Source organism: Ciconia boyciana, chromosome 8 (assembly GCF_034638445.1).
Source record: "Ciconia boyciana chromosome 8, ASM3463844v1, whole genome shotgun sequence".
Classification (NCBI taxonomy): domain Eukaryota; kingdom Metazoa; phylum Chordata; class Aves; order Ciconiiformes; family Ciconiidae; genus Ciconia; species Ciconia boyciana.
Window position 1 is genome coordinate 47,566,552 of NC_132941.1, and position 12,439 is coordinate 47,578,990.

At 36.0% G+C, this 12,439-nt stretch overlaps 1 protein-coding gene across 3 annotated transcripts in view; it reads left to right on the forward strand.

Moving 5' to 3' along the window:
• The window catches only part of KIF20B (kinesin family member 20B), a 43,823-nt gene extending 31,620 nt beyond the window's left edge, over positions 1-12,203 (forward strand). For all 3 annotated transcript variants that reach the window (XM_072870896.1, XM_072870898.1, XM_072870899.1), the window contains 7 exons: positions 894-1,070; positions 1,684-1,848; positions 5,448-5,651; positions 7,949-8,026; positions 8,787-8,934; positions 10,498-10,640; positions 11,960-12,203. In XM_072870896.1, coding sequence (XP_072726997.1) covers positions 894-1,070; positions 1,684-1,848; positions 5,448-5,651; positions 7,949-8,026; positions 8,787-8,934; positions 10,498-10,640; positions 11,960-12,037 — 993 coding nt within the window. In that variant the 3' untranslated portion in view covers positions 12,038-12,203. The remainder of the gene's footprint in view (positions 1-893; positions 1,071-1,683; positions 1,849-5,447; positions 5,652-7,948; positions 8,027-8,786; positions 8,935-10,497; positions 10,641-11,959) is intronic.
• Positions 12,204-12,439: the final 236 nt, after the last annotated feature.

Here is a 12,439-nt window from a genome sequence, read left to right on the forward strand (position 1 = left end):
CTCAGTATGAAAAGGGAAGAATAGGAGGGTCATAAAATGAAAAAGCTTAGTACGTAAAGGAAGTTAACATGTCTGTTCCTTTCTATCCTGTCACCAACACCACCTCACTATGAATTCTTAAAACTTCCTCTCGTGTGTAAAACACCAATAAGTAACCTACACTTAAATGAGCTGCTACTTAATGAAGCTAAGAAAACATGCTTTGAAAAACAGGATTTGTTGCTTGGCTTTTCTAAAAAAAAAAAAATGCTTATGAGGCTTTAGAAGGAAGAGAAAAAGCAAGCAGAAGCTGACAAAAAAAAGCTTCTTTCCAGATATAAAGTAAAAATACTTGGTCAAAATGCTAGTGGTTTTGCTCCCATATCACTTTCAAAGTAGAGTGACTGATAGTTAATAACAAGGTGGATACCTTGCCTGTTCACTGGACTGCAATCAAGGTTGTAATTTTGTTAAGCCTATGGAATTATTATATGAATCTGTACAATCTAAAACTATATTTGCATCTAGAAGTAGTTAGCAATGACTTTCTGGACCTGCAATCAGTACAGGAGGATGTCAGGAGCTTAGGACTACTCTCACTTTGTCTGTGACTTTGCTTGCCTGAGGCTTGTTAGTAATAAAATCACAAAGCAAGCAAACAAGAGAGGTAGTTCTTCCAAAAATTCTCTTCACAAAGAGTATAAATATAGATACAGGTTTTCTAATTGAAGAATGGTTTGCTTTTGCATATTTGTAGTGAAAATAGTTCTGTGTGAGCTTTTTAAGATCTACATAGGCTCTCAAGTTTACTACGGCCATAAAATAGTACTAACTATGTGAAACCAAACTATCAGAACAGTTCAGATAGTGTGTAGAAGTGGTGTTCAATTCTAACCTATTTTTTCCCCGTTTAGGAAAGACTTGCTGCACAGCTGGTAGAAAAGGACAGCACTCTTGAAAAGTGGCGTGAAGAAAGAGATAAATTAGTAGAAGCTTTGGAAGTACAGCTCAAGACTTTGGTTTCTAACACCGCACAAAAAGATAAAGAAATAGCGGAACTGAAACAGGCTGCACTAAAGGATACAGGAAAGGTCATCTCTCTCTCTTCCCCCCCCCATGATTTTTTTTGTTCAAAAATTTTTTTAATCCATTAATTCTGCAAAACATTATACTTGCTCTTTGCATTTTGGCTCTATTTTTTTGTTCTTAAACACTGTCATATTGAAACCGTTTGCAGCTAATTTAAAAAAAAAAAGCTTTATGTTTTTTTGAAACTGAATTTGTAACAGTAACTGAAGTTTCAAAATATTTAGTAGTTCAAATAAACACTGAAGTCTATTTGATTCTTTGATTGCAAAGTTGGACTGGAAATCTGAAACAACCGTCACATTTGCTGCCTTTTTCACAGCACCAAGGATTTCCTGAACAAATGGGAGGTGAACTTCTTATAACTCTGAGTAAAATGAAAAATTTTGCATCACATCTTCCCGGGCTGTAATATGACTTTTCTTCACTTTTCATGTACGAGTGGCCACTATTTAATTACTGGCTTGTTGGATAGCTGACTGTTTTAGCCTGCAATTCTAAAATTGATGCTACCAAGTAATTGTAATGAGGCTCGCGTTATGTTAATTTGTAACATGTAATGTGTTAATTTGTTTTGCCAATCCTGCAATTTGTGGCAATTTTTGCTATGTTTATTAGGATAAGGAAGCTGATATAGAAGAACTAAGAAAACAGCTGGCTGAGAAAGATGACTTTATAAAGGAATTGAAACAACACATTAACCATGAAAGTCTTCAGTCTTTGGCAGAAGTACCTTTACCTGAAGAAGGACAAGATAAAATAGATCAGTCTGTAAACAAAGAGGTGTGTTTGTTATGTTTATAGAAAGTATGTACTAATGTTATGTTGTTAATAACTTGTTTTATTGTGTTCTCAGTATGTATTTCAGCAACATTGGGAATCTCTCGTTACTTTTTGTAGTTCTTCATACTTTAACTATATCTTCAGTTCTGAGTTCTTGTTCATTCTTTCTCTCTCCCTCTTTCACGCTTGCTCTCAGAAAAAAAGTACTTTAGTTAATAGAATACCACCTCTCTCTACATTATAGAACTTCTATACCCGGGGGAAAAACTAGTTAACTAATCCAGGTTCTAGAGATTTGAAGACATAATATTTGTAGTGTCATCTCAGTTTGGTTATGTCAGTGTTAAGGGGATTTCAGCTCAAACAACTTTAATGATATCACCTATGGTGTGGTAATAGAGAGGATTCTGTATTTAGAGCTGCCAGCCCATATGGGGGTTCACAAGAACAAAACAGTATCTTGCATCCCACTTAAAACCAAAACAAAACAACATTGGAAATTTACACAAAGAAAAGATCAACTTTGCATATTTCGTGAACAAAAATTAAAAGGCTTGCAGCTGTACTGAGACTCCTGATTCTGACTGAACCCTTGTGTTCTACGTGAACAATATTTAATGAGGTAGTTCTCCTGCTAAACTGAACTAATGCTATGTGGCTCCATTGCTAATTAATAATGAACAGGACTGAACATGGATTTCCTAGCAGTCCCTCCCCAGCTGCTAGAAGATGTGATTCTCCTCTTGTTGCAGAACTGGACTGAATGCCAAAATGCACCTCTTCATGTCTTTCCTGTCTACTGCCAAATAAGACTGGCTAGTTTCTTGCTACTTCATCAGTTCAGCTAGTGCTGTATAGATAAACCTTGTGATGTATGAGGGAGGACAGAATAGCTCTCAGAAGGGTTACTGCTTTGTACAGCTTAGTAATAGCAGCTGAGAGAGCACCATAAAATTAGTTATATTTGTTATAAAATTAGTTATAGAGAATTTTTGTGAACAGTTGGTGCTGAAGTATTTACCTCAAGCCAGTAGCAACAATACTTGATGTTATGAATAAGGAGAGGCTGCTAACAGGATTATCGTGTGAGAAACTGTTATGGTGGTGTTGAGGTGAATGGGGTAAAGTTTTTGGGAGGGAAGTCAAATAATTCTCGGGAAAGACACAGTGGAGATAAAAAAGAAAAACTAAAGTGATCAAGGCGATATGTGTCTCCTGCCTTGTCAGGAGAGGCTAAGAAGCTACCACTCTGATTAGAGGAGGTTAAAGCCACCAGAGGGTTATGGGTCTGAGGCTTACAAAATCATGGTTGTGGTGGGTAAACAGAAGGCAGAACTGTCCTTCCTAAAATCCTGCAAGAACTGAGCAGCACTTGATGAAACTAATAGGAGTTAATTTTAAAACAGTTAAAATAACATATTCGTATATGAAGCAGCTAGTGATCTTCTGGAGGTGGTGGAAACAGGTACTGTCAGCACGGATTAGAAAAATTTGTAGTAGAAATCCATAAATTATTCATAAATAGGTACTCTGAGGATTAGGCAGAGGTGTACCCTCTGACACTTCTAATACAACAACTGAGAGTGCTGGGAGAATATGGGGGAACAGATGACTAGGTGGCCAGGATCACACATATTATCACTAAATAGCATCTCCCTTTGCCACTGTTGGAGGCAGAATAGTGAACTAGGACTATTGGTGAGACCCAGCAGGGCACATCTTATGATCGCATTGTGAATAGATGTTACTGACTTAAACTTGTGTTGTCTTTCAGCCCAGGTGTTCATTAGCTGTCTGGGCTTGAGCTTCTATATTATAACTTTAGAAAATTCAAAATATTTTGAGGTTTACAGTCTAGCATAATCTTTACTCATTCTAAATATTTACAGTTTATGGAAAAACAAAGCAAGACTAATCCTATAGCTGGACAAAGTATTCCAGTAACATATGATGAAGTTAAAGAGAATTATTCATTACCTCTATGTCCTAGCAGTGCCTCCTCATTAAATGAGGTTGGTATAAAACTTTAAATTTGAAAATTTTATGTGGTTGTATGGATTTCACTAAATGCAGAACACGGAAGAAAATGTGTCCTGTTACCTGAAGTATTCTAAAATTTTATTCTGCAAATCCCCTTCTTGGTGATCAGATCACCTGATTTAGGGGCTTTTGGTAGAAATAAAAGCTGTATAACATAATCATGTGAATAATTATATCTGACTTCAACTGTGTGCTCTTGAAAACTTACCTCTTGCCGATGCTTATGAAGCGGCTGATTATTAGATAAGTCACCTGAAAAAAAAATATATAAACCCATTTAAATGGATGAGCAATAGCAGGGCAAATTGGATTTGCTTTCTTCCACTGCAGGATTCCTGTGTGTAGCTTTGTTAGCTAATGACACTAGCCATTCCAATGTAACTTTTTGATTGCTAACTCTTTCATTAAGTAGCAGTTATAAAGAAAAATGTTTTTATTAGCCAATTCCATTCTTGGGAATGCAGTGGTGCTGGTATTCCCACTCAAAATCCCAGCAGAGCCTGTTGAAGAAGGTGACCTTTTGGCTTTCCATGAGCTTTGATAATTTTCCTTTTTGAGAGGAGGAAGGTACCCTTCAGGGTGAACCAGCATAAGAAGCAACAGCAGCTAGTCTGTTTGGTACCCTACTAGCAGCAGTAGTAGCAGCCACCTGCTGTTTCTCACCACCACCAACCCCAGCAAGCCCATCTTCCATGTTTCATTCAAACAGCTGCTGAATTCATTTTTGTATGCTAGCCAGCAGGTGAACTGCTGCCACAGAGATGCAGGAGCCAGGGAGACCACAGCTCTGACTTTCTTACTGGTTTTGCTAAGAAAAACTTGGTTGGGTGGATGGTGGAAGGTAAGTGCTGCTGGGGAAGAAGAGTTGTGCAACCTGACCTTTCCATCCCACCCTCACTGTGCCGTTCTTGTGGTTTGGCTGTAAGTAGGTACAAGACAAGGTCTTCAGCTTGTGGGCAGTGGTGCTGCCTGAATGCCTGCTCTTCCTCCAGAGAACAAATAGTGACATAGAAGTCTCTCATAGGTTGAATTTGGCTTGTAGCTTGCCAGTTGGACCTTGTTACTTACACAATTAACTTCTCTAGTGTAGAAGAGGAAGGGAAAGCTCCCTAAAGATAAGCTAGAGAAAGATTATAATTTTCTCTCAAAAGCTTCTATTACTGCCTAGTTCCTAAGGAGCAGCAGAGTTAAGATGAAGAAAATCATGTCAATTCTACTACTGCTAGCTGTGAAAACTGTGCCTAGCTGTTTCTGCCCTTGAGGAAAATGACTTGTAAACAAAGTATCAGGCTGAGTTCAGCAAGGAAAACTTTTAAGTTCTGTGATCATAGATAGAAATGGTAACTTTTTAAAATTTAACAAAAAAGTTTTAGAAAATAGGAGTTAAACTCTGCTATAGTTCAAGTAGATTTCTTCACTTCTATTATAAGTGTTCCAAAGCTAACAGCTGGAAAATTGAATGCTTCCTTTGCAATCCACCTGGGAGGGATATGTGTTATAGTTTTTTGACTCATAGTTATTTAAAAACTTGTTTTCTTAAAATTTCCATATGCTTTCAGGATCGTTCAGAAATAGTCCTTGACTCTTCTGAAGTGTCCACAGAAAATGGAAAAACTAGTCGGTTCCCAAAACCAGAGATGGAAATCCAGTTCACACCTCTGCAACCCAATAAGATGGAGGTGAAGCACCAGGGCAGCACCTTACCAGTTACAGTTAAAATGCTCAAGACAAGAAAGAAAAGGAAGAGTGAAGAGATGGATGAGGTATGACCTACACCAAATGACAAAATATGTTGTGCAATTTTTCAATGTATTACTCTGATAATTTGTTAAAATCCTATCTTTATCTTCTGATTCTTACTGAGATCCTAAGGATATATCTAGGGTATATTTAAACCTCTTCCCCTCCGCCCCCCAAGTGGTGGATCTCTGGCCTGTGTTGAATAAGGTCATAGACTTCAATTTATCCAGACTCTGGCCCCTTGTCCCTGATTTGCACTTTCTCTTTACCTTTTACATTTCTCTCTCCCTGCTGGTACTGTTTGCTTCTGTCTCCAGCTCTGATCTCTGGGATTACAGGCCAGTTCTATAGAATTGCTTCTTTTGGTTTAGGCAATCATTGGTATCAATTATAATCTCTTCTAACAGGCAATTACAAGTTAAGCCCCTGGGCTTAATCAGTGCATTTCAGAGTTTCAAGACCACTTCCTTTGACTTTATTTCTCTAGCTTGTGTTTTCTTTGATCTTTTTGTACTTAGAGGGACTATACAAAACTAATTGCACCAGCACCTGAACCTCCCTGTTTTCTATAGGCCTTAATTCCTCTTTAATTCCTTCAGTTGTGCTAGGTTATATGCTCCAGCCTTCTTAATGTGCTGTGTTGTTTACATGTGAGACTAAGGCTCCACAGCAGTTCAAGGTGGTAAAAATCTTCACTGCTCCTACCTGAACTGCACGTTCTTTTCTTCTGCATTTTATTAGCATTAGCACCAACACAGCTATCTCTAAGACACTTATAAAGGCTATGAAACCCTAAGACCATATTGTGGTGGTACTTACGTACTTGTAATCCTACCTGGGGGGCTTATGAATCTCTATACTTCTAAGGACTTTTGAAGCTGACAGGTGAGTATGAGGGATATGACCTGTAGAGGATTTGGCTATGTGGTAAGGGATCTCTCTCAGTGAATTAGCTTGTCTCAGCTGGAGAGTGAAATATCTGATGCTTTTCTAGCATTTCTCATTCAAGCATTCTCAATGATATGGTTTTTAAAATATCTTAGTAAAATAGTTAAGGAAAATAATCACTTCAGTGATTAGTGTTCAACAGTACTTCAATAAACTCATTTTGTTAAACCTGGATTGCAAAAGTAACTGTTAAAAGCTGTGTAAGTTAATTCATCTGGAATTCAACACTTCATTCTGGAATAATGTTCAGAGTTGATTTAAACTTCTTGTGTCTTGAACCAATTTTCTTCGCAAGTAGTATTCTCTCAGGCTGCTGGAAAAGTAGGTGTAAAAATAACCACCCTTCTGAAGGCACTGAAAAAGTACCAAACCTTGTCTACAGATGAATATATTTCATCTAACGTAGTTATCCATGTTTTTAGAGAAGACTGTTTTACCAATCCATTTAAATCCTTTCATAGTGTAGTAGTCCATATTCATACCCTTATGGGATAACAATGTTACTTAGCTACAATTTAGCTAAGTAACTTTTCAGTAACATGGAACTAAAGTTACAAGTACCTCATTGCTCTTTTATTCACCTGAATGTTACCCTTAAATATTATTTTCATGTTACATATGCCAAACAGAAATAGATTATAAAATGATTCAGTAACTTTAAGTGTCACAAGTCTACTGAAGACACAATTTGTTTTTTAAACTTCCTAAAACTCTAAAACTGAAAAGCACGTTGTCAGCACTAAAACTAAGGATTAAGGGGAAACCTGTGGTGCTAAAACAACCATGTACTGCTCATCTCAAATTTTTAAAAAATAAAACAAAACCTCTTTTTGTTTCTTTAGAAACAAACCAACCCAAATCTTTTGCAGACACTCCCTTCTAATTAAACAAAGAACTAAATCCTCTTTCCCTTTTCTGACACTGTTATCAGTCAGTATGGCTATCAGTTATCTGAATTCTCTTGGCACCGCTTAACAAGATAGAAAAAGTCTTTTAATGACAGCTTAACAATGGTACTACACTACCAACCTGTTTTTATAGTTGTCGCTATAAATCTGAATTTACATTTAGATTTATGGAGTTAATTTCAATTTGTGTGTTCTCTTGTCAAATATCTTAAAGCCAAAAGTATAGGAAATAATGGAGAGAAGAAAATAGTAAATGTCAGAATGATTTGACAACAGGTATTTCTAGTTCCCTTCCACAAGTTTGTTTAATGTTTAATTCACATTTGAATAGTTAACTATCCAGTATTAGCCAATACCTCTCTACTCTTAGTCATAGCATTTAAACAGTGGCTGTTTCTGTAATATAAGTAATTATTGTCCTTTCCAGAAGAATCCTAGTTAAAATTTGTTGTTTATTTTCTTAGGATTTTGTGAAAAGTGAGAACAAGAAAAATGCAAAATCTGCTATGACTAATTCACCTTCTACAAGCAACAAGAAAATGGTTTGGTTTTGTTCTGTTTTTGAAGTTAGTTTGGCCTTTTCTGTAAAGGTGGACTTGTGAAAGGAGCAAACATTCTTATGCAGCAGTATCCTTATCTATGTACTTGAATAGGATTCTTAAACACTTATGTTGTCTTCCTACTAAACTCCATAAGCTAACCAAAGAGAGTAAGTCTGTATTTGCCAAGAATGTGTGCTAGCTGCAGTGTACAAAGATTCAAAGGGAAGGATGTTGCATACTGAATAGGTATGAAGACTAGTTTGAACGTACTATTAGTATATGTGATGTTATAGGCAATGCTTTTGAAGTAGAACTGAGGCCCATGTCATCTATGTGCATGACAATTGTAAAAAGACGATTTTAGGCCTTAGTAGGAACCTGGGCAAGTTCAGAGGATGGGCAGTAGATTTATTTTCCCCATCAATTTCCTCCTGTTTTATTTATAAGTAGAATAGCTTGTCTAATGAAATACTCTACAACTTTGAATCTACTTTTTTTTTTAAAGAAACTATTTTTTTCCTATATTACTCATGCCCTTAAATGTATTCTGTGAAACTTTGACAATTTTTTTTCTTCTGGGTATAAAATGAGATTTTCTACATTGCTTGCTGTGGTAGTATCATTAGTATAATGAACAGAGGTCTTAGTAGCAAAGCTCAAAATGTTAGCTTGAAAATAACATTGAAGCCAAATAAAATGGAATTAAACTTGAAGATAAGTAAATTTTCAACTTAAATAATGATCTTGTATTTCTGTACAGATGTCTACTACACAGTCATTTAGAAAAGAATACCCCTTAAGAAAGCAAGAATCTACTTCAAGTAAAACGTCAGCTAAAAAGAAAGATGGAACACTACAAAAAATTGGAGATTTTTTTCAAAGTTCTCCTACTATTATTCACTCCAAAGGTTTGTACAGAATAAATAAGGCTTATTCCATGTTCTCTGGGCATTGCAGAATGGCTTTTTTCTACTGAAATCTATTAATGTGTATGTTGTTAAATGACATGTTTGCTGCGTTAAGTTGTTCTTTCGTTTATGAAATAATGGAGCCTGAACTGGGGCCAGCTACATTGAATCTTGCAGAGTAGAAAAGGCTGTCTTGATTGCAAGGACCACATGGTTCTAAAGTTTAGGTTAAGTGTGAAAGGTAAACCAAGTGGAATGAAAGGATGCAGTGTGGAATATGTGCGTATAAACTTATCATAAAAGCAATGATAACTGTTAAGCTCAAAATGTCTGATTTACTTTGTTCTTGCTTACAGTAAAACAGTTAAAGGCAATTTCAGAAACTTGCCCTACTGCTGTAAAAAAATCAAGAACTGAATCCAAACTCCAAATCTTACCTTGTTCTATAAGCAATCCCTCTTCCCCTTGCCCCCCTGCTTTGTTTCTGTGGAAAATGTATTAATGATTTTTGATGTACGTATGTGGGAGGGGAAGATTAGTTCTACAGAATCTGAAAGCCGGTGGCTCATGAAAATATTTTGAAGACTTCAATAAACTGACTATGAAGCAATGAATAGATATCGTTAAGTTCAATTATAGCCTTGGGAAGATTAACTGCTAGGACTTTCCATTGAAGAATATATATTTTTATTCTTTCCTACAGTAGGACATGATCTCTGAGTTACTGTGTTTTTTAAAAAAAGTTAAAATTAGCAGAGGGCACAAGGAATCACCAGCATTAAATTCTAAAAGACACTATTATTTGGTTGGTTAAAACAAGGTCAGTCATTATTCAATGTGGACAGTTAAAATTAAGATCTCTGTACCAACTTGAAAACTTGACTTGCTACAGAGTACATCTTACCTATCTGCTGTAAAACAGTATAGATGATGATCGCAGGATTTTTAAAATCTTCCAGGTTTGTCAGATTGGTTCTATGAGGACAATGTATCATTATCAATGGAAGCCAAATTCGGACTACTCAAAATTTCACCCTGCAAATACTTAATTTGAGCAAATGAGTACTAGTTTGTAACCTTTATTACCATGTCCTGTATTTTTTTTTCCTCTTTTGCATGATTTATTATTATTCAGGATTTCTTATTTTCTTCCAGTTTGTAATATGCATACACTCATCTCTTTTATAGTACTAGTTTGATAAAACTATACAAGTATATAGAGAAAATTGACTCTACCCTGTGCTTCTGTCAGTGCAAAGAAGTTAAGCCTGTTGTTCAACTCCTGTTGAAGTGTTTAACGTCCAGTGAAATCTGAATCCTAATTGATTTTTAATGTGCTATTTAAATGTGTCCTTTAAGCTTTTGCATCTGAAGCTATAGAAAAATGTTTCCATTTGTAGAAAACTGTGGTAGTCAAATACTACTTCTGAATTTTTATATTTAAACTTCAGGCTACATCTGTTTCATTTTTAAACTGTTTTTAATAAACCTTGCTTTATTCATTAATTTTGAGGCTCACAAAATCAGTAAGACATCGATTTACGATACAATTTTTTTTTCTAGCAAAGAAACTGATTGCAACAATAAGCTCTCCCAAGACTGCAGAACCAGAAAGTGTCAAAGAAAACGAGCTCAAGCCAAAACGAGCTAAGAGAAAGCTGTATTCAACTGACATTTCTTGCCCTCTAGATATCCCTGCTTCTTCGGTAAGTGATTACAGGTTACTGTTCTGTCCACTGTAATGTATTTCTGTAATCTTGGCTTAAAATAAACTATTGGAGGACGGAACAAACTTGAAGGTCTGACCAAGCTGCAGAAGAGGTTTGAAAGTACTGACTTATTTCTTGATTCTACCTAACCATTCATTTTGATCTTTTCTTCCTGCTGTTTTACTTAATTTTCTCTGTTTTCTCACCTATCTTCTCTGTGTTTGACTGCTGACTTACTGTATAGGTGATACAGCAATCATGAAGATATCTTTATATTTGGATTCATAGATATCTTAACTGTGGTATGTGGTGGATTACTTTTTCCTCTACTACAACAATTGAGTCTTAATTTGTTTTTCCAGTAGTTGGTGTTCATTTAAGTGTAGTATAAAGGGAGAATAGAAATAAAGACCATTAAGGGATCCATAGGTTTGGAATAGCATGATTGAAACACTAAAGGTAAAGGTCTGCATGTACAATTAACTTTGCAGGGCAAGTGAGCACCTAAGGTAATTTCTGATTCCATTTATGCCCAGCTGATATTTGGGTTACTTTAGGATGTGGATATATCCATGCTTTTCCAAAGCACAGTTTAGGTAGCCTTCTGGGTGTGCATAAATTGTGTTGCCCTGTCTGAGTCAGCCTATAAAGCGTCTTATAGGCCAGGACTTGATGTATTGTTTCTGAAATCCAACTTTATGGTTTTGACAGTAACTATAGTGCTGAGCGTACTCTTGCTCTGTTGGAACTACGTCTCTTCATTCTCTTCAATCCTTTCTTCGTGGTCGTGAGCGTTTGCCCATACTAAGATATCCTATTGAATTTTCTGTAAATTGTATGAATGGATGCAGCTGAAACCAAAATGCTGTCCATAGGAGGATGAAGAAAATGACAGAAATGCAGAACAAAAGAAGCTAAGAAGCTTGGAAGTGAAAAGTGAAAGACTGAATCCTGGGAAAATTGGAGAAAGATAAAAGAATTTAAGCTAAAAATATGTTTTCTGAAAACTTCCTGTTTCACAAAATGAGTATTAGAGATTAGAAGTGAGACCTGCTTTCAGATCATGTTTTTCTTTGGACCTTGGTATTTGTTTCAGCAAAACCAGAATTTTGTATGTTCCCAGCATTTGTTGCTTATTATGATGCACTAAAATGGTCTCTCTATCCTGGAGACTTCTGACTAAAAGGTAATAGGTAAATTTCATTCTGAAAACAGCTTCTGGGAAAAACCATGTTGTTAGTTACATGGGTCTAAAAGTGCATGTCATTTGTCTCTGAAGAAATGCTAAGTAACTCTTGAAATATCGTCTTTTTCAGATCTTTATAGAACAAAAAGAGAAAGAAAGTGATCATCTAATCATCAAGCGACGGCTACGATCAAAAACAGCTAAATAATCTTGCAAAAGCATGTTTGTATTTCCCAGTTAGGGCATATTTCTGTTGTATTATTTCAGCTGATTGTATATAGGAAGTAACAGATACTTAGTCATGCTCTGAAGACTGTATAAAGATGTATGGAATTGTTCTGATGGTTTCCAGTTCTGACTCCATTAAAGTTGAAATACTGTTCAAGAAAGCTTGTGTCTGAATTTTTTGGTTTTTTGTTTTTTTGGGGGTTTTTTTTAAGGAATGGTGTCTTTGGAAGTGTTCATAATTTACCTATTGTGCAGTAAGAACTATGCCTGTGTGGAATGGTTTACGTTGCTTTTTTCAGGTGGCCAGTATACCTACCATGACTTTGAGTGGAAAAAAATGAGTAGACATCAAAACTTGTATATCCTTAAATTCTTTAAAAAG